General features: G+C 42.8%; 1 protein-coding gene across 2 annotated transcripts in view; it reads left to right on the forward strand.

Moving 5' to 3' along the window:
• SP4 (Sp4 transcription factor) overlaps positions 1–23,158 on the forward strand; it is a 255,222-nt gene that overhangs the window by 173,610 nt on the left and 58,454 nt on the right. For both annotated transcript variants that reach the window (XM_053714137.1, XM_053714136.1), the window contains exon 5: positions 13,102–13,301. In XM_053714137.1, the coding sequence (XP_053570112.1) occupies positions 13,102–13,301 (200 nt within the window). The remainder of the gene's footprint in view (positions 1–13,101; positions 13,302–23,158) is intronic.

The raw sequence follows: 23,158 nt of genomic DNA on the forward strand, positions 1-23,158 counted from the left end.
CTAAGAGCGATATTCAATGCTCTTCAGGCTTGGCCTCAGCTAGCGACACTGAGGTTCATCAGATTTCAGTCGGACAACATCACGACTGTGGCTTACATCATCCATCAAGGGGGAACAAGGAGTTCCCTAGCGATGTTAGAAGTCTCAAAGATAATTAGCTGGGCAGAGATTCACTCTTGCCACCTATCAGCTATCCATATCCCAGGTGTAGAGAACTGGGAGGCGGATTTTCTAAGTCGACAGACTTTTCATCCGGGGGAGTGGGAACTCCATCCGGAGGTGTTTGCACAATTGGTTCATCGTTGGGGCAAACCAGAACTGGATCTCATGGCGTCTCGCCAGAACACCAAGCTTCCTTGTTACGGATCCAGGTCCAGGGACCCCAAGGCAACGCTGATAGATGCTCTAGCAGCGCCTTGGTCCTTCAACCTGGCTTATGTGTTTCCACCGTTTCCTCTGCTCCCTCGTCTGATTGCCAAGATCAAGCAGGAGAGAGCATCGGTGATCTTGATAGCGCCTGCGGGGCCACGCAGGACTTGGTATGCAGATCTGGTGGACATGTCATCCTTTCCACCATGGACTCTGCCGCTGAGACAGGACCGTCTACTTCAAGGTCCTTTCAACCATCCAAATCTAATTTCTCTGAGGCTGACTGCCTGGAGATTGAACGCTTGATTTTATCAAAGCATGGTTTCTCCGAGTCAGTCATTGATACCTTAATTCAGGCACGAAAGCCTGTCACCAGGAAAATCTATCATAAGATATGGCGTAAATATCTTTATTAGTGTGAATCCAAGGGCTACTCATGGAGTAAGGTCAGGATTCCCAGGATATTATCTTTTCTCCAAGAAGGATTGGAGAAAGAATTGTCAGCTAGTTCCTTAAAGGGACAGATTTCTGCACTATCTATTCTTTTGCACAAGCGTCTGGCGGATGTCCCAGACGTTCAGGCATTTTGTCAGGCTTTAGTTAGAATCAAGCCTGTGTTTAAACCTGTTGCTCCACCTTGAAGCTTAAATTTGGTTTTTAAAGTTCTTCAGGGGGTTCCGTTTGAACCTCTTCATTCCGTAGATATCAAACTTTTATCTTGGAAAGTTCTTTTTTTGGTAGCTATTTCCTCGGCTCGTAGAGTTTCCGAGTTATCTGCCTTACAATGTGATTCTTCTTATCTGATCTTCCATGCAGATAAGGTAGTTCTGCGTACCAAACCTGGGTTTTTACCTATGGTGGTATCTAATAAGAATATCAATCAAGAGATTGTTGTTCCGTCTTTGTGTCCTAATCCTTCTTCAAAGAAGGAACGCCTATTACACAATCTGGACTTGGTTCGTGCTTTAAAGTTTTACTTACAAGCTACTAAAGATTTTCGTCAAACATCTGCTTTGTTTGTTGTCTACTCTGGACAGAGGAGAGGTCAAAAGGCTTCGGCAACCTCTCTTTCTTTTTGGCTAAAAAGCATAATCTGCTTAGCCTATGAGACTGCTGGCCAGCAGCCTCCAGAAAGGATTACAGCTCATTCTACTAGAGCTGTGGCTTCCACATGGGCCTTTAAAAATGAGGCTTCTGTTGAACAGATTTGCAATGCGGGGACTTGGTCTTCGCTTCATACTTTTTCAAAATTCTACAAATTTGATACTTTTGCTTCTTCGGAGGCTATTTTTGGCAGAAAGGTTTTACAGGCAGTGGTACCTTCCGTTTAAGTACCTGCCTTATCCCTCCCTTCATCCGTGTACTTTAGCTTTGGTATTTATATCCCACAAGTAATGGATGATCCGTGGACTGGATACACCTTACAAGAGAAAACATAATTTATGCTTACCTGATAAATTTATTTCTCTTGTGGTGTATCCAGTCCACGGCCCGCCCTGTCATTTTAAGGCAGGTATTTTTTAATTTTAAACTACAGTCACCACTGCACCCTATGGTTTCTCCTTTCTCTGCTTGTTTTCGGTCGAATGACTGGATATGGCAGTTATATAGACAGCTCTGCTGTGGGTGTCCTCTTGCAACTTCCTGTTGGGAAGGAGAATATCCCACAAGTAATGGATGATCCGTGGACTGGATACACCACAAGAGAAATACATTTATCAGGTAAGCATAAATTATGTTTTTTTAGGCAGAACAGGTTTCCTCTGGGCTTTTCGGGTCTAGCCGTAGTCCATGTCAGTCTCTTCAGTAGAGCAGTGGTGGCTTTTGAGCATATGGGAACTTGTGGGGTATAGTTCCCACTGTGCCTCCCAAGTAGTTTGTGCTGCCCTTTTTATAAAAGCCTAAGTAGGTTTACTTGGCCTTTTTTTGTTTCCACAGGTCCATGTGAGGGATGAAGCCTTTCAAATCTTGTGAGCTGCCCTGCTGCCGGGCAGATTGTCATGGAGGTAAGTGCTGTTTTTTATTTTTCTGATATATTGGTCAGAAGAGGTTGGCACTTATGGGGTTAACTTTGGGATAGTGAACCTGCTTGTGCAGGTTTTTTATGGTGGCAGCTTTTATGTGGCACTGCTGAGTTAGGGTTTTGGCTCTGTTTTCAGTGTTTGGCTTTGTTTTAGGAGTGCTTTTTTGCTCTCCTCATATGGCTCGTTGCTTTGGGCAGACTGCTTGGGAAGTTTAGTCATGCATTTTATTTTCCCGGTGACTGTTTGTAATATGAGGAAGTAATGTCGGCCGAAAGGTGATTGTATATGCCCACAATGGGCGGAGTTTATTCACCGCGAGTTTTGCACGCTCTCTTCTTTTCACTTATGAGTGTAGGAAGTGATACGCTGTCGACTCCTGTTCCGGTGTGTGTATTAGTCAGAACGTAGAGCAGGTGCTGGCAGTGGGGAGTCCGAATTGTCTTTGGCTACGTTTTTCTTTCTCTGGTCTGTGGGAGGCTGGAGCACCTTCGTTTGTTACTCAGGGAGGTTTTGGCTACTTTGGATGACTCTGACTCGATGGTCATAGTTACTCCCAAGAAGGCTAGTAAATTTTAATAAGTTTTTTGATGTTCCTTCCGTGGCAGGTTTTTCCTGTTCCAGATCGTGTTTCAGAGATTATTACACGGGAATGGGAGAAGCCTGGAATTCCTTTTTCTCCTTCTCCAATTTTTAGGAAGATGTTTTCTATTGCGGATTCTATTAAGGAATCTTGGCAGACAGTTCCCAAGGTGGAGGAAGCTATTTCTACCTTGGCTAAGAGAACCACTATTCCTATTGAGGATAGTTGTTCTTTTAAGGACCCCATGGATAAGAAGTTGGAGGCTTTGCTTAAAAGGATGTATGTTCACCAGGGGTTTCAATGGCAGCCTGATGTGTGTATTGCTACTGTTACCAGCGCGGCAGCTTATTGGTTTGATGCGTTGACTGAGTCTATTTAGCAGGATACTCCTCTGGAGGAGATTCAGGATAGAATCAAGGCTTTGAAGTTGGCCAATTCCTTTATTGCTGATGCTTCAGGTCATCAAGTTGGGAGCAAAGATCTCTGGCTTTGCTGTTCTGACGCGCAGGACCTTATGATTAAAGTTCTGGTCTGCGGATGTGTCCTCTAAATCTAAGCTTTTGTCCATTCCTTACAAGGGTAAGACCTTGTTTGGGCCAGGGTAAGACCTTGTTTAGGCCAGGTTTGGCTGAGATTTCTGATGTTACGGTAGGGAAGGGGCATTCTCTCCCTCAGGATAAGAGAAATAAACAGAAGAGTAATTTTCATTCCTTTCGTAACTACTCTGGTAAGTCTTCCTGCTCCTCCTCCAAACAGGATCATTCCAAGCCCTATTGGAAGTCTAATCAGTCCTGGAGCAAGGGGAAACAATCTAAGAAGCCTGTTGCTGATTCAAAGTCAGCATGAAGGGTCTGCCCCCGATCCCAGGGAGGATCTTGTGGGGGGCAGACTTTCTTTGTTCGCTCAAGCTTGGGCTCAGGATGTTCCAGATCCCTGGGTGGTAGATATTGTGTCCCAGGGATACAAGCTAGAGTTCAAGACCTTTCCTCCCAGGGGAAGGTTTCTTCTCTCCAGGTTTTCTGTAGACCAGATACAAAGAAGGACATTCTTAAGTTGTGTTCAGGATCTTTCCAACATGGTAGTGATCGTTCCAGTTCTGGAGTAGGGGCTAGATTTCTATTCCAATCTGTTTATCGTTCCCAAAAAGGAGGGAACTTTCAGACCCATCCTAGATCTCAAGTGTGTAAACAAGTTTCTCAGAGTTCCGTCTTTCAAGATGGAAACTATTCGGTCAATGCTTCCTCTGGTTCAAGAGGGTCAATTCATGACTACAGTAGATCTGAAGGATGCGTATCTGCGTATTCCTATCCACAAGGAACATCACCAGTTTCTGAGATTTGCTTTCTTAGACAAGCATTTTCAGTTTGTGGCTCTTCCTTTTGGTATTGCAACAGCTCCCAGGGTGTTCTCAAAGGTCCTGGGAGCGTTACTGGCAGTGCTCAGCTTGCAGGGGGTTGTGGTAGCACCTTTATCTGGACGACATTCTAGTTCAGGCGCCATCTTTTCAACTAGCAAGCTCCCACACGAATTTGTTGTTGTCTTTTCTGTGCTCCCATGGTTGGAAGGTGAATTTAGGAAAAAGTTCCTTGATTCCGGCTACAAGAGTGGTATTTTTGGGGACCATTATAGATTCTCTAGAGATGAAGATTTTTTTTGATAAATGCAAGGAAGTCAAAAATGTTCAATTCTTGCCTTGCTCTTCAGTCATCTCTTCGGCCGTCGGTTGCCCAGTGTATGGAGGTTATTGGTCTGATAGTTTCAGTCATGAACATCATTCCATTTGCTCGGTTCCATCTCAGGCCTCTGCAGTTATGCATGCTCAAACAGTGGAACGGGGATTATACAAATTTGTCCCCAAAGATTGTTCTAGATCAGGCTGCAAGAGATTCTCTTGGTGGTTGTCTCAGGATCTTCTCTCCCAGGGAACCTGTTTTTGCAGGCCTACCTGGGTGATTGTGACCACGGATACCAGTCTGCTGGGTTGGGGAGCTGTCTGGGGTTCACTGAAGGCCCAGGGTCTGTGAACCCGGGAGGAATCGGTTCTGCCCATAAATATCCTAGAGGTGAGGGCAATCTTCAATGCTCTTCTGGTCTGGCCTCAGTTAGCTTCAACCCAGTTTATCAGGTTTCAGTCGGACAACATTATGCCAGTGGCTTACATCAATCATCAGGGAGGAACTCAGAGTTCCCTGGCCATGACAGAGGTAGCCAAGATTATGCAGTGGGCGGAGGCTCACAATTGTTGTCTATCCGCGATCCACATTCCAGGAGTGGACAATTTGGAAGACAATTTTCTGAGCATACAGACTTTTCATCCGGAGGAGTGGGAACTTCATCCGGAGGTGTTTTCCAGTTTGATTCTCAAATGGGGTCAACCGGAGTTGGATCTTATGGCATCTTGTTACAATGCCAAGCTTCCGAAGTACGGATTGAGGTCAAGGGATCCTCAGGCTGCACTGATAGATGCGCTAGCAGTTCCTTGGAAGTTCAGTCTGGCATACGTGTTTCCTCGTTTGCCCTTCTTCCTCGGGTCATTGCTCGGATCAGACAAGAGAGGGCGTCGGTGATTCTCATTGCACCGGCGTGGCCTCGCAGAATCTGGTATGCAGATCTGGTGGAGATGTCATCCTCCCCACCTTGGAGTCTTCCGTTAAGGAAGGACCTTCTACTTCAGGGGCCCTTCCTTTATCCAAATCTCGTTTCTCTGAAGCTGACTGCTTGGAGATTGAACGCTTGATTCTATTCAAGCGTGGGTTTTCTGAGTCGGTTATTGAGACTATGATTCAGGCACGTAAGCCTGTGACTAGAAGGACTTATTATAAGATATGGCGTAAATATCTGTATTGGTGGGAATCTAAGGGCTATTCTTGGAGTAGAGTTAGGATTCCTAGGATTTTGTCTTTTTTCCAGGAGGGTCTGGAGAAGGGTTTATCTGCCAGTACCCTGAAGGGTCAAATTTCGGCTTTATCTATTTTGTTGCACAAGCGTCTGGCGGATGTGCCAGATATTCAGTCTTTTTGTCAGGCCCTGGTTAGAATCCGGCCTATGTTTAAGTTTGTGACTCCTCCTTGGAGTCTTAATCTAGTTCTTAGAGTTCTTCAGCAGACTCCGTTTGAGCCTATGTATTCTTTGATATTATGTTATCTTGGAAGGTTTTGTTTTTGGTTGCTATCTCTTCGGCTCGAAGAGTTTCAGAGCTTTCAGCATTGCAGTGTGAATCTCCTTTTCTTATTTTTCATTCTGACAAGGTAGTACTGCGTTCTGCCCTAGGTTTCCTTCCTAAGGTTGTTTCGGATAAGAATATTAATGAAGGGATTGTTGTTCTGTCTTTGTGTCCTAATCCTTCTTCTCATAAGGAACGTTTTTTTTTTTTTTTTTGGTTCATGCATTAAAATTTTATTTTCAGGCGACAAAGGATTTTCGCCAGTCTTCTTCTTTATTTGTTGTTTTTTTGGGAAGCATAAGGGTCAGAAAGCTACGGCTACTTCTCTTTCTTGTTGGTTGAGGAGTGTTATTCACTTGGCATATTAGACTGCTTGTCAGCAGCCTCCTGAGAAACTCACGGCTAATTCCACGAGGGCTATTTCATCTTCTTGGGCCTTCAGAAATGGAGCTTCTGTAGATCTGATTTGCAAGGCTGCCACTTGGTCATCTTTGCAAACTTTTTCTAAATTTTCTAAATTTGATACTTTTTGCTTCAGCTGAGGCTTCTTTTGGGAGAAAGGTTCTTCAAGCAGTGGTGCCTTCTGTTTAGGTTATCTGTCTTGTCCCTTATCATCCGTGTCCTCTAGCTTGGGTATTGGTTCCCAACAGTAATTCAGATGATCCTTGGACTCACCGTGTCATTAGAAAGAAAACAAAATGTATTCTTACCTGATAAATTTCTTTCTTTCTTGACACGCTGGGTCTACGGCCCGCCCTGTATTTTCTATAAACCTCAGGCACCTCTGCACCTTGTATTACTTCCTTTCTCCTTTCCCTTTGGGTGAATGACTGGGGGTTGTGGGAAAGGGAGTGGTATTTAACAGCTTTGCTGTGGTGCTTCCTGTTCTGGAGTGATATTCCCAACAGTAATTAAGATGATCCGTGGACTCACCGTGTCAAGAAAGAAAGAAATTTTGTTTTTTATACATGTATAATAACGCAAGAAGACAGGGTCACAGTGTGACTCCTTTTATCTGTATAGAATCAAAGGTTAATATCTCCTGAGGGGGATTATTGAACAGGGGTGAATAATCTTATATGATTATTTGATTTTATGCTGCTTTTATGCGTGAGATGTTATGGGCTTATAGGCTGATTTGGAATATACAGGTTTCACTTTCACTTTTAGAGCTGTGCAGCTTACAAACTTGGCACACTGTTTCTCATAGCAGGGACAGTCCTGCATTGTTCACCATGTGATTCATTCCCTCTTTCCTGACCGGGTGTCTATCAGAGAGGAGTCATAAATCTCTGTACTGTCTGGGGCATAGGAGGTGGTGAGTGCCCCAGCCATTGGGGTATAAAGGTGCCGTTTTTTTTAATAAAATAAAATTGTTTTATTTCTATAGTTCTCCAGTTATTGCACTAGCGATGGAGGATTCTGTTACTTTAGAGGTTACTCCCTCTATTCCTAAAGAGTAATTCATGTTTATATTGTTAGGAGGCCTTAGATCCGCCCTCTCTTAATTATGTTCCATATGCCTTGATAATGTGATAATATCAAACATGTTTGATACCACTGAGCCGTCCACCTCTGAGGAGTTGTCGTCCAGTGAGGTGCGTACACTACATTCTTATCCCTCTACACATGCAGTTTCCTGTAGCATTGCTGATCCTCCATATGGAGGGGGCCTTTTGTTTACCAGACGTTACTGCGCAGTTCAGACGGCAGTGTCTGCGGCCTTTAATGCTTTACCTCGCCCTGCTAAGCGCAAGCAAAAGGTTATATATTGCACTCCTTCCCAGAGTACATCAGATAATTTATTGGATTTAACTGATAGGATAATCCGAGGATGAAGTTCTTTTTGAGACATCGGAGTATGAACATTCTGGGTCCTAGTCTGCTGCCTCTAAACCTCCAGCTGCGGAGGTACCAGACTTTAGTTTTAGGAATTTGTGCTTTCTTCTAAAGGAAGTTTTTGGCAAATTCAGAGGTAACAGAGGTCAAATTGCCTGACAAACCTTTTGATACCTAAATTGGATGGAGTTTGAGGACAGTGTGGTACCTTATCTTTCCCTGTTCCTGTTAGATGGGACAGGAATGGATTCCTTTTTCCCCTCTTCTCCCTTTAAGAAATTGTTCCCGGTCCTGGACTCTCAATGGAGTTGTGAGGTTCCATCCCTAAAAGGGGATGGCGCTATCTTCACCCTTGCTAAACGTACTACTATCCCGCTTGAGGATAGCTCTTAGTTTAAAGAGCCCATGGATAAAAGAAGGAGACTCTGTTAAGAAAGATGTTTCAACATATTTGTTTCAACCAGCGGCCGCTGTTGCTGGAGAAAATTACCTTCTGGTGTGACTCCTTATAGGATTTAATCGGTGTGACTCCTTATAGGATTTGATCGGGGGGGGGGGGCGTCCCCTCGACGTTACTCAGGACAGATTTGCGACCTTGAGGGTTGCTAATTCTTTTATCTGTGATACTATTAGGCAGATTATTCACCGGAATGCTAAGGCTTCAGCTATTTCTGTTCAGGCCTGTCGGGCTCTGGCTGAAGTCATTGTCTGCGGTTATGACTTCTAAGTCTAGACTTCTTTCCCTTTCCTTTAAGGGAATGATTTTGTTTGGTCCATGCCTGGGCCCAATTATCTCCATGGTCACAGGGGGCAAGGGTGCCCTCCTACAGCAGAACTAGTCTAAGGGACAATTTTTGTTCTTTTCGTTCTGATAAAGCCCATGTCAGCAGTCCTCCGCTAGGCCAGAGCAAACCAAGAGCTCTTGGAAGCCGGCTCAGTCCCTGAATAAATCCAAGCAGAGCAAGAAGCCCGCCGAGTCTAAGTTGGCATGAATGGGCGGTCCCTGGTCCTCTTCTGGATCGTGTAGGGGGCAGACTGTCGCTCTTTTCAGTCGATTGGTTCAAGGACATGCATGATCCGTGGGTCCTGGAGGTCACAGGTCAGGGTTACAAGATAGGTTTCAAGTCTCAGCCACCTAAGGGCAGATTCCTCCTCTCCTGTCTTCCTGACCATAAAGGAGGGAAGCCTTTCTGGGGTGCATACGGGTTTTGTCCTCTAAGGAGTTTTTGTCCCAGTCCCTATCGCTGTGAGAGGTTTGGGATACTATTCAAACCTTTTCGTGGTCCCAAAGAAGGAGGGAACTTTCCATCCGATTCTGGACCTAAAGTGCTTAAACAATTTTTTAAATGTCCCCTTGTTCAAGATGGAGACAATAGGGTCCATTCTTCCCCTCGTTCGAGAAGGGCAGTTCATGACCACGATAGATCTAAAGGATGCTCTTTTCACGTACCAATCCTTAAGGAACACTTCCAGTTCCTAAGGTTTGCGTTCCGAGTCCAGCACTTCCAGTTATTGCACTTCCGTTTTGGTGTAGCTACGGCTCCAAGAATTTTTTTTGAAGAGTGGACCATTCGGAACCTCTCCTCTTGTCTTCTTTCGATCCCATGGATGCAAGATAAATCTAGAGAGAGTTCTCTTGTATCAAGTACCAGGGTAGAATGCACGGGTACTATAATAGACTCCATAGACATGAGAATATTTCTAACAGACCAGACACGTTGCAAGCTAGCTTCAACATGTCTTGACCTCCTTAAGGTCATCTGTGGCTCGGTGTATGGAGTTGATTGGTCTCAGGGTGTCCAGCATGGACATCATTTCCTTTGCCAGGTTTCACCTCAGACTGTTGCAACTGCGCATGCTGAAGCAGTGGAATGGCCATCATTCGGATCTGTCTCAAAAGATTTCTCTGGACAACCGATCAAGAGAATCGCTCTCTTGGTGGTTTTGTCCGGATCACTTGTCCCGAGGGATGTCCGTCTTAAGTCAATCCTGGGTGATTGTGACTACGGTTGCGGGTCTGTCAGGATGGGGAGCTGTTTGGGGTGCCAGGAAGGCACAGGGCCTATGGACTCAGGAGGAAAGCTCCCTCCCGATCTCATTTTGGATCTTCGGGCAATATACAATGCTCTGAAGGCTTGGCCTCTGCTGGGTTCGTCCCAGCTTATCTGATTCCAATCGGACAATATAACCTTGTTGGCTTACATCAACCATCAGGGGGGGAACGAGAAGCTCCCTAGCTATGAGGGAAATATCTCGGATTCTGGAGTGGGCGGAGACCCACATTTGTTCGCTGTCAGGGATCCACATTCTGGGTGTGGACAACTGGGAAGCGGATTTTCTCAGCCGACAATATTTTCATCCGGGGGAATGGTGTCTCCATCCCGAGTGTTTGCAGAGATTTGCGAGAGTTAGATCTTATGACGTCTCAATACCAAGCTACCCAGATATGGGTCCAGGTACAGGGATCCTCAAGCGGAACTAACAGATGCATTAGCAGTGCTTTGGAGGTTCAAACTAATTTATCTTTTCCGGCTGTTCTTCCTGGTGTAGTGGCTCGAATCAAGCAGGCATCTGTGATACTGATTGCTCCGTCTTGGCCGCGAAGGATATGGTTCGCTGATCTATTGGGGATGTCATCATCTCCTCTATGGAAGTTACCTTGTCGCAGGAATCTGCTGACCAAGGTCTCTTTGTTCATCAATGTCTAGATTCTCTGAGTCTGACTGCGTGGAGATTGAACACTTAGTCCTTGCCAAGAGAGGGTTTTCTGAGCGTTATTTTTACTCTCATTTAAGCTCATAAGCTGGTTGCTCATCGCATCTATCATAAGGTGTGGAGGACCTACTTAATCTGTTCTCCAGAATGTACTGGAGAAGGGCTTTTCTGCAAGTCCCCTGAAGGGATAGATTTCATTTGTTAAGGCTCTGCTAAGATCAGACCTGTGTTTATATCTAATGCTCCTCCTTGGAGTTTAAATCTTGTTCTGAAAGTTTTGCAATGGGCTCCGTTGGAGCCTATGCATGAAGTAGATAAATTGTTGTCTTGGAAGGTTCCTTTTCTACTGGCTGTTGCTTCTGCACGCAGAGTATCTGTGATTGCTGCCTTGCAATGCGTCCCTCCTTATCTGACTTTCCATGCTGAAAAGGCTGTTCTACGAACCAAGTTAGGCTACTTCCTAATGTGTCATTTCACAACATCAATCAAGAGATTGTGGTTCCTTTCTTAGGTCCTAATCCTTCGTCGAAGGAACGTTTACAACGTAATTCTGGATGTGGTTTGTGCCTTGAAGTTCTATCTTCAGGCCACAAAGGAATTTAGACAAACTTCTTTCTCCGTTTGTTCTCTTTTCCGGGAAGCGTAGGGGTCAGAGGGCCTCTTCGACTTCCTTATCTTTTTGGCTGAGGAGTGTCTTCCGTTTAGCATAGAGACAGTGGGACATAAGCCTCCTTTGAGGATTGTGGCTCATTCTACAAGAGCAGTGGTTCCCTCTTGGGCCTTCAAAATGAGGCCTCTATGGATCAGATTTGTAAGGCCTGGTCCTCCTTACATATTTTTTCCAAATTTTACAACTTTGATGTCTTTGCTTTTGCTGAAGCAGCCTTAGGGAGAAAGGTTTTGCAGGCTGTGGTGCCCTCATATTAGGGTCCGCCTCTCTTTTTTTCCTCCCGTTAGCATTCCGTGTACTCTAGAGCTTGGGTAAATGTTTCCCACAAGTAAGGAATGCAGCGGTGGACTCTTCCCATATTAAGAAGGAAAACATAAATTATGCTTACCAGATAATTTATTTTCCTTCTGTATGGGAAGAGTCTACAGCTCATGCCCGTGTTCTCCGATGGGCAGCCCTAAATTTTAAATTTATTCTTCTGGCACCTTTTTCACCCTGATATTTATCCTACTGTTCCTTGTTCTCTCGGCAGAATTACTGGGGTTATGAGGAAGTGGGGGAGATATTTAAGCCTTTGGGGTGTCTTTGCCTCCTCCTGGTGGCCAGGTTCAGTATTTCCCACAAGTAAGGAATGCAGCTGTGGACTCTTCCCATACAGAAGGAAAGGAAATTATCTGGTAGGCATAATTTATGTTTTTTTGGTTTGCAATAAGCTTGACAGTTTCAGAAAGTGAGCTAGACAGGGGTGTTCCTGGTGTTTGGTATTATACACCTGCAGATCTGATTTAGCCTACAATTTTTATGCAGGTGAAGTTTGCTCCAAATTCTGAATACACTTACTCAACTCACAGAAAATGTGTACTAAACTAGAAGCAAATATAAGTTAATCTGTAGTGAAAGCATTTCAGTTAAATATGTATTTGCTGCAAACAGAATTTATATCAGTCCCAGGTTTCCTCCTTTTTAATGTAAAGCATGCACAATGATTTATTTTCAAATTTAGGACCCAATGTTCTAAAACTAATCTGGTGAGACTATCAAAGAAGTCTTGTCAGTACTATGAGGTCCTTCAAATCATTTAAGAAAGGTGAATTCTAGCTTAAGAGCTGTTTTTCTCAATATGCAGAAAACTAATGTGAAGTAGAGATACAAATGTTTTCTACAATTTAATGCTCAAAAAAGCCCACAAGATTTCTCTCCATGCAGATGGGTTAATTTTAATCAACTTTACAGTTTACTTTTATCATCATATTTGCTTTGTTCTATTGGTATTCTTTGTTAAAAACCAAAACTAGGTAGGCTCATTTGCTTATTTCTAAGCAATTAAAGGCCACCTCTTATCTCAGTGCATTTTGACAATTTTTTATAGTTAGACAGTGCTGGTTCATGTGTGCCATACAGATAACATTGTGCTCACTCCCATGGAGTTATTTATGAGTTAGTACTGATTGTCTAGATTGCAGGTCTGAAAAGCACTAAGATAAGGGGCAGTCTGCAGAGGCTTAGCTACAAGTTAATTACAGAGGTAAAAAGTGTATTAATATAACAGTGTTTGTTATGCAAAACTGTGGAATAGGTAATAAAGGGATTATTTTATCATTTTAAACAATAACAATGTAAAAAGTATACTGTCCTTTTAAGTGAGCAAGGAGAATAAAGATGGAATGCATACATTTTATTCATTGCTTTACATTGTTCTTTATCCTGTTTGATAGTAATTGTTGTTTCCACTTTTTGATAGAGGTAGCAGTGAACCTGGTAAGAAAAAACAACACATCTGTCACATTGAGGGTTGTGGGAAAGTATATGGCAAAACCTCTCACTTACGAGCTCACCTTCGATGGCACACTGGAGAAAGACCTTTTGTGTGCAACTGGATATTTTGTGGCAAAAGGTTTACAAGGAGTGATGAGTTACAGAGGCACAGAAGAACTCACACAGGTAGGTCTGCTTTACACATCTTTATAAGCATTATCTTTAAAAGAAAGTGGAAACCAATTTGGTTTTACAAAGAAGTAGCACATGCTGTAAAGACAAAAAGATAGCTTATAAAAATTACAGACACACACAAGCAGATGATGATATGAAAATATGGAGACTCCAACAAAAAAAGACTAAGCAGTTAATTAGGAAGGTTAAAGCTCATGCAGAAGAAAAGGTAGCATAGCACAGTCAGTAAAACATGGTGACAAAACATTCTTTAGATATATCAGTGAAAGAAGAAAAAATAAGGTAGGAATAGTAAAATTGAAATCAGTTGATGGTAGAATAATAGAAGGAGATAAGCAGATTACTTCTGTTCTGTTTTCACAAAAGATTGTGAAGATAGAATGTCTACATTAAGGGATGCTACAAAAAAATAGAAAGAAGCTTAACAGTAATCTTTTTACAGAGGATGAGGTTTTGTTAGCATTATCAAAAATAAATGTTAAAAAGGCAGTGGGTCCTGATAATATTCATCCAAGGGTTTTAAAAGAACTTCGATCAGTGCTAACTGTCCCATTAACTTATCTGTTTAATCAGTCACTATTAACAGGAGCTGTCCCAGATGATTGGAGAATAGCAAATGTAATACCTCTTCATAAATAGGGCAGTAGAGAAGAATCTGACAACTACAGGCCAGTTAGTTTAAATTCAGTAGTAGGGAAATTAATGGAAAGCCTCTTAAAAGAAAGAATTATGACTTACATAAAGACAAACAATTTAGAGGACCAACATCAGCATGGTTCAGGGAGATCATGCCAGACTAATCTAATTGACTTTGATTATGTAACAAAAGTATTAGACAAGGGTGGAGCAGTTGATGTAGCATATCTAGATTTCAGCAAAGCATTTGACACCGTCCCACACAATAAACTAATTCACAAACTGTATCTCCTTGGTCTAGATTCAAAAATTGTGAACTGGGTGGAATGCTGGCTTAAGGACAGAAAACAAAGTGTCTTAGTAAATGGAGTTCATTCAGCAGAGGGGACTGTTACTAGTGGTGTTCCTCAGGGGTCAGTTCTGGGGCCTGTTTTGTTTAACATATTTATCTGCGATATCAGCAAAGGGCTACAGGGGAAAGTATGTCTGTTCCAGTGGGGGTAGACAAAATGAGAAGTGATATACAACAATTAGAGGATTGGACAACCGATTGGGATCTAAAGTTTAACACAGCAAAGTGTAAAATAATGCATTTAGGGAAGAAAAATCCAAATGTTAATTACAGACTCAATGACACTTTACTGACTGTTACAGATGAGGAACAGGACTTGGGAATTATTATTTCAGATGATTTAAAACCTAGTAAACAATGTAGTAATGCAGCGAGTAAGGCTAGCAGAATGCTTGGATGTATTGGTAGAGGTATTTGCAGCAGAAATAGTAAGGTTCTTATGCCACTTTATAGATCATTAGTTAGGCCTCATCTTGAGTATTGTGTGCAGTTCTGGAGGCCATATCTTCAGAAGGATATTAACAAACTAGCATCTGTGCAAAGGAGAGCTATCAAAATGGTACATGGTCTAAAAAATAAAACTTACCAGGATAGGCTCAATGACCTAAATATGTATAGCTTAGAGGAGAGAAGGGAAAGAGGTGATATGATAGCAACTTTCAAGTACATTAAAGGGTTTAGTAAAACTGAGGCTGTGGGTATTTTACATAAAATGAAAAATTCAAGAACAAGGGGTCATGAGCTCAAACTAAAGGGTAGTAGATTCAGGAGTAATTTGAGGAAGCACTTCTTTACAGAAAGAGTGATTGATTCATGGAATAAACTTCCTCTAGAGGTAGTAGCAACAAACACTGTGGGGGACTTTAAAAATGCATGGAACAAGCATAAGGTAAATAAATTTATACTGTTAGGTAATATCGGGCAGACTTGATGGGCCTATGGCTCTTATCTACCGTCAATATCTATGTTTCTTGTTTCTTACCCTTTCTTTGCTCTTTAATACCCCATTTCCTTCTTAATATAAGGAGAGTCCACAGGTTATTGTTGGGAAATACTGAACCTGGCCACCAGAAGGAAGCAAAGACACCCCAGCCAGAGGCTTAAATACCTCTCCCACTTACCCTATCCCCCAGTCATTCTTTTCCTTTTGTCACAGGAGGATAGCAGAGAAACCAGTTCCTAAGGTTTGTGTTCCTGGACCAGCACTTCCAGTTTATTGTACTTCCGTTTGGTTTAGCTACTGCTCCAAGAATTTTTATGAAGGTTCTAGGGGCTCTTCTGGCCGTTGCCAGAACCCAGGGTATAGCAGTAGCTCCCTACTTGGATGATATTTCTCTTGTAAGATGTATCGAGTCCACAGATTCATCCTTACTTGTGGGATATTCTCCTCCCCTACAGGAAGTGGCAGAGAGAGCACCCACAGCAGAGCTGCCTATATAGCTCCCCCCTTAGCTCCACCCCCCAGTCATTCTCTCTGCCTGCTTAACTGCTAGGAAGGGCAAAGAGGAGTGCGGTGACAAAAATGTTAAAAAATGCAAAAGTTTGTTATTTTAAATGGTACCAGTGTGTACTATTTACTATCTGGCAGAAAAGGGATGAAGATTTCTGCAAGGAGCATGATGATCTTAGCATTTTGTAACTAATATCCACTGCTGTTCTCACAAGGGCTGAAGAGTACAGGAAAACTTCAGTTGGGGGAACAGTTTGCAGGCTAAACTGCATTAAGGTATGTTCAGTCTATTTTTTTCTAGACAGACTATGTTATATCTAGAAAGGCTGGCATTATTCCCATGAGGGAAGGGTAAGCTGTATTCAGACACGTGGATAGGAATTTCAGCTTGCATGAAGGACTCATTAGTTACTGGTGACACTGTTTGGTAAAAACGTTTTTGTTTATTCAGTAAATGATGCAATTATAACGTTTTTTTGAAGGGACTAAAGGGGTCATTATGGCTTGTTTTAGGGTTTTTTAACCCACATGGTTAATTTAGAGACACTCTAGTGTTTTTCTGTTAGGCCTCAAAACTCGAGTGAGGTGGGAGGGGCCTATTTTCGAGCCTCAGTTGTGCAGTTTATTTTCCTCTGAGACTTCTAACTGTTTCTCCAGAGGTTCCTGTCGTGTTTGAGGGCTGTAAAAGAAGTTTTTTTCCCCACAAATTGTTCTGAAATGTAGGCGCCACAGCAGAGCTGTGGCAAGGTGCTGAAAGTCTTTTTTACCGGTTTTGATGTTTTTTCAATCCGGTTTTGCCTTTAAGGGGTTAATTGTTTATTTGCATAGCTGTGCAAAGTTACTAAGGCTATATGATACTACTGTAAAAATTTCATTATGTTTACTGCTTTTTTACACTGTTTTGCAGAATTTGTGCAGCTTTTTTTCTCTTAAAGGCACAGTAACGTTTTATTTCTAAGTGTTATTTACTTTGATTACAGTGTTTTCCAAGCTTGCTTGTTACATTACTAGCCTGTTTAACATGTCTGACACCAAGGAAAATCATTGTTCAATATGTTTGGAAGCCATTGTGGTACCCCCTCTTAGAATGTGTCCCAATTGTACTGATATGTCTATAAACTATAAAGAACATATATTAGCACTTAAAAATAGAGCAATAGATGATTCTCAGTCAGAAGTATATGAGGGTTCGCCATCTAGCTCTCCCCAAGTGTCACAACCAGTAATGCCCGCACAAGTGACGCCAAGTACCTCTAGTGCGTCAAATTCATTTATTTTACAAGACATGGCCACAGTTATGAATACAGCCCTCACAGAGGTTTTATCCTAACTGCCTGGTTTACAAGGAAAGCGGGACAGCTCTGGGTTAAGGAAAAATGTTGAGCAGTCTGACGCTTTAGTAGCCGTATCTGATATGTCCTCACAATGCTCTGAGGTAGGGGTGAGGGATTTGTTATCTGAGGGAGAAATTTCTGATTCAGGATAGATGCTTCCTCAGACAGATTCTGATATGACGGCCTTTAAATTTAAGCTTGAACACCTCCGCTTATTGCTCAGGGAGGTATTAGCGGCTCTAGATAATTGTGACCTTATAGTGGTCCCAGAGAAATTGTGTAAGATGGATAAATACTTAGAGGTTCCTGTTTACACTAATGTTTTTTTTTTCCAGTCCCTAAGAGGATTGTGAATATTATTGCTACGGAGTGGAATAAACCAGGTATTCCGTTTATTCCCCCTCCTGTTTTTAAGAAAATGTTTCCCATATCTGACACCATGCGGGACTCGTGGCAGACAGTTCCTAAGGTGGAGGGAGCTATTTCTACTCTGTCTAAGCATACAACTATACCTATTGAAGTCAGTTGTGCTTTCAAAGATCCTATGGATAAAAAATTAGAGGGTCTCCTGAAGAAAATTTTTGTTCATCAAGGTTTTCTCCTTCAACCTATTGTGTGCATTGTTCCTGCAACTTCTGCAGCTGCTTTCTGGTTTGAGGCTCTAGAAGAGGCTCTTCAGATGGAGACTCCATTAGAAGAAATTTTGGACAGAATTAAGGCCCTTAAATTGGCTAATTCTTTTATTACAGATGCCGCTTTTCAACTGGCTAAATTACGGCAAAGAATTCAGGTTTTGCCATTTTAGCACGCAGGGCGTTATGGCTTAAATCCTGGTCTGCTGATGTGTCATCTAAAACTATCCGCTAGATTTAGAGTTCTGCGTTAGCCGTCAAAACCAGCATTAGGGGCTCCTAACGCTGGTTTTGGCCGCCCGCTGGTATTTAGAGTCAGTCAGGAAAGGGTCTAACGCTCACTTTGTAGCCGCAACTTTTCCATACTGCAGGTCCCCCTACGCCATTTGCGTACCCTATCTTTTCAATGGGATCTTTTTAACGCTGGTATTTAGAGTCTTGACTGAAGTGAGCGTTAGAAATCTAACGACAAGACTCCAGCCGCAGAGAAAAGCCAGGAGTTAAGAGCTTTCTGGGCTAACGCCGGTTCATAAAGCTCTTAACTACTGTGCTCTAAAGTACACTAACACCCATAAACTACCTATGTACCCCTAAACCGAGGCCCCCCCACATCGCCGCCACTCTAATAAATTTTTAACCCCTAATCTGCCGACCGCACACCGCCGCCACCTACGTTATCCCTATGTACCCCTAATCTGCTGCCCCTAACACCGCCGACCCCTATATTATATTTATTAACCCCTAATCTGCCACCCCCAACGTCGCCGCCACCTACCTACAATTATTAACCCCTAATATGCCGACCGGACCTCACCGCTACTATAATAAAGTTATTAACCCCTAATCCGCCTCACTCCCGCCTCAATAACCCTATAATAAATAGTATTAACCCCTAATCTGCCCTCCCTAACATCACCGACACCTAACTTCAAGTATTAACCCCTAATCTGCCGACCGGACCTCACCGCTACTCTATTAAATTTATTAACCCCTAAAGCTAAATCTAACCCTAACACTAACACCCCCCTAAGTTAAATATAATTTTTATCTAACGAAATAAATTAACTCTTATTAAATAAATTATTCCTATTTAAAGCTAAATACTTACCTGTAAAATAAACCCTAATATAGCTACAATATAAATTATAATTATATTGTAGCTATTTTAGGATTAATATTTATTTTACAGGCAACTTTGTATTTATTTTAACCAGGTACAATAGCTATTAAATAGTTAATAACTATTTAATAGCTACCTAGTTAAAATAATTACAAAATTACCTGTAAAATAAATCCTAACCTAAGTTACAATTAAACCTAACACTACACTATCAATAAATTAATTAAATAAAATACCTACAATTATCTACAATTAAACCTAACACTACACTATCAATAAATTAATTACATAAAAATACCTACAATTAAATACAATTAAATAAACTAACTAAAGTACAAAAAATAAAAAAAGAACTAAGTTACAAAAAATAAAAAAATTATTTACAAACATTAGAAAAATATTATAACAATTTTAAGCTAATTACACCTACTCTAAGCCCCCTAATAAAATAACAAAGCCCCCCAAAATAATAAAAATGCCCTACCCTATTCTAAAATACAAATAGAAAAGCTCTTTTACCTTACCAGCCCTTAAAAGGGCCTTTTGCGGGGCATGCCCCAAAGAATTCTGCTCTTTTGCCTGTAAAAAAAAAATACAATACCCCCCCCAACATTACAACCCACCACCCACATACCCCTAATCTAACCCAAACCCCCCTTAAATAAACCTAACACTAAGCCCCTGAAGATCTCCCTACCTTATCTTCACCACGCCGGGTATCACCGATCCGTCCAGAGGAGGCTCCGAAGTCTTCATCCAAGCCCAAGCGGGGGCTGAAGAGATCCATCATCGAGCTGAAGAGATCCATTATCGGGCTGAAGAGATCCATTAGGGGTTAATAAGTGTAAGGTTAGGGGTGTTTAGACTCGGGGTACATGTTAGGGTGTTAGGTGCAGACTTAGGAAGTGTTTCCCCATAGGAAACAATGGGGCTGCATTAGGAGCTGAACGCTGCTTTTTTGCAGGTGTTAGGTTTTTTTCCAGCTCAAACGGCCCCATTGTTTCCTATGGGGGAATCGTGCACGAGCACGTTTTTGATGCTGGCCACGTCCGTAAGTACCGCTGGTATTTAGAGTTGCAGTGGCGGTAAATTATGCTCTACGCTCCCTTTTTGGAGTCTAACGCAGCCCTTCTGTGAACTCTAAATACCAGCGGTATTTAAAAGGTGCGGGGGGAAAAGCACGCGTAGCTAACGCACCCCTTTGGCCGCAGAACTCTAAATCTAGCGGTAAGCTTTTGAACATCCCTTTCAAGGGAAAGACCCTATTTGAGATTATTTCAGACATCACTAGAGGGAAAGGTCATGCCCTCCCTCAGGATAGATCAAATAAGATGAGGACCAAACAAAATAATTTTCGTTCCTTTCAGAGTTTCAAGAGTGGTCCCGTTTCAGCTTCCTTTGTTGCAAAGCAAGAGGGGAATTTTGCCCAGTCCAAGTCAGTCTGGAGACCTAACCAGGCTTGGAACAAGGGTAAACAGGCCAAGAAGCCTGCAGCTGCCTCTAAGACAGCATGAAGGGGTAGCCCCCGTTTCAGGACCGGATCTAGTAGGGGGCAGACTCTCTCTCTTCGCTCAGGCTTGTGCAAGAGATGTTCACGATCCCTGGGCTTTAGAAATTGTGTCCCAGGGATATTTTCTGGAGTTCAAAGGCTCTCTTCCAAGGGGGACTTTTCACATTTCTCGATTGTCTGTAAACCAGACAAAGAGAGAGGCGTTCTTACGCTGTGTAGAAGACCTACATACCATGGGGGTGATCCGCTCAGTCCCAAAAGAGGAACGGGCTAGGATTTTACTCAAACCTGTTTGTGGTTTCCAAAAAAGAGGGAACTTTCAGATCAATCTTGGATCTCTAAATTCTAAACAAGTTCCTCAAAGTCCCATCATTCAAGATGGAGACTATTCTGTCTATTCTACCTCTGATCCAGGAGGGTCAATATATGACCACCGTGGACTTAAAGGATGCGTATCTACACATCCCTATTCACAGAATTTTCACAAGGGTGCTAGGGTCCCTTCTGGCGGTTATACGACCACGGGGCATAGCAGTGGCGCCTTTTCTTAATTCAGGCGTCAACTTTCCAGTTATCCAAGTCTCACACGGACATTGTGTTGGCTTTTCTGAAATCTCACGGGTGGACGGTGAACATAAAGAGTTCTCTCTTCCCTCTTATAAGAGTTTCCTTCCTAGGGATTCTGATAGACTTGGTAGAAATGAAAATATTTCTGACGGAGGTCAGAAATTCAAAACTTCGGACTCATGGTAGCGGCAATGGACATAGTTCCTTTTGCCCGCCTACACCTCAGACCACTGCAACTGTGCATGCTCAAACAGTGGAATGGGGATTATACAGATTTGTCTCCTCAACTGCATCTGGACCAGGAGACCAGAGATTCTCTTTTCTGGTGGTTGTCTCAGGACCACCTGTCTCAGGGAATGCATTTCCGCAGGCCAGAGTAACGACAGATGCCAGCCTGCTAGGCTGGGGTTTAGTCTGGAACTCCCTGAAAGCACAGGGCTTATGGTCTCGGGAGGAATCTCTTCTCCCGATAAATATTCTAGATCTGAGAGCGATATTCAATGCGCTTCAGGCATGGCCTCAGCTTGCTGCGGCCAAATTCATCAGGTTTCAGTCAGACAACATCACGACTGTAGCTTATATCAATCACCAAGGAGGAACAAGGAGTTCTCTAGCGATGATGGACGTAACCAAAATAATCCAATGGGCAGAGGATCACTCTTGCCATCTCTCAGCAATCCACATCCCAGGAGTAGTGAACTGGGGGGGCGGATTTCCTAAGTCGTTAGACTTTTCATCTGGGGGAGTGGGAACTCCATCCGGAGGTATTTGCCCAGCTGATTCAGCTATGGGGCACACCAGAATTGGATCTGATGGCGTCCAGTCAGAATGCCAAACTTCCTCGTTACGGGTCCAGGTCCCGGGATCCCAAGGCGGTACTGATAGATGCTCTTGCAGTGCCTTGGTCCTTCAATCTGGCCTATGTATTTCCTCTCCTTCTACGTCTGGTTGACAGAATAAAGCAGGAGAGAGCTTCGGTGATTCTGATAGCACCTGCGTGGCCACGCAGGACTTGGTATGCAGACCTAGTGGACATGTCCTTGGTTCTACTATGATCTCTGCCAATGAGGCGGGACCTTATAATCCAAGGTCTGTTCACGCATCCAAATCTTATTTCTCTGCGCCTGACTGCTTGGAGATTGAACGCCTGATTCTATCAAAGCGTGGTTTCTCTGAGTCGGTCATTGATACCCTGATTCAGGCTAGAAAGCCTGTCACCAGGAAGATCTATCATAAGATTTGGCGCAAATATCTTTATTGGTGTGAATCCAAAGGTTACTCGTGCAGTAAGTTTAGGATTCCTAGAATATTGTCTTTTCTCCAAAGAAGGTTTGGAGAAGAGATTATCAGCTAGTTCTTTATGAGGACAAATATCTGCTTTGTCTATTCTTCTACACAAACGTCTGGCAGATGTCCCAGACGTTCGAGCATTTAGTCAGGCTTTGGTCAGAATCAAGCCTGTATTTAAACCTGTTGCTCCGCCATGGAGCCTAAATTCAGTTCTTAAAGTTCTTCAAGGGGTTCCATTTGAACTTATGCATTCCCTGGATATTAAGCTTCTATCTTGGAAAGTTTTGTTTTTAGAAGCTATCTCTTCGGCTCGAAGAGTTTCTGAGCTATATCTTTTACAGTGTGATTCCCCTTATCTTATTTTCCATGCAGATAAGGTGTTTTTTGCGTACCAAACCTGGGTTCCTCCCTAAGGTTGGTTCTAACAGGAATATCAATCAAGAGATTGTTGTTCCTTCACTGTGTCCTAATCCTTCTTCAAAGAAGGAACGTCTGTTGCACAATCTTGATGTGGTTCGTGCTTTAAAGTTCTACTTACAAGCAACTAAAGATTTCCGTCAAACATCTTCATTGTTTGTTGTTTATTCTGGTAAGCGGAGAGGTCAGAAGGCTACGGCTACCTCTCTTTCCTTTTGGCTGAAAAGCATCATCCGTTTGGCCTATGAGACTACTGGACAGCAGCCTCCTGAAAGAATTACTGCTCATTCTACTAGAGCTGTGGCTTCCACATGGCTTTTAAAAATGAGGCTTCTGTTGAACAGATTTGTAATGCGGCGACTTGGTCTTCGCTTCATACTTTTTCCAAATTTTACAAATTTGATACTTTTGCTTCTTCGGAGGCTATTTTTGGGAGAAAGGTTCTACAAGCAGTGGTGCCTTCCGTTTAAGGTCCCTGTCTTGTCCCTCCCTTCATCCGTGTCCTAAAGCTTTGGTATTGGTATCCCACAAGTAAGGATG

Source organism: Bombina bombina, chromosome 5, assembly GCF_027579735.1.
Source record: "Bombina bombina isolate aBomBom1 chromosome 5, aBomBom1.pri, whole genome shotgun sequence".
Lineage (NCBI taxonomy): Eukaryota > Metazoa > Chordata > Amphibia > Anura > Bombinatoridae > Bombina > Bombina bombina.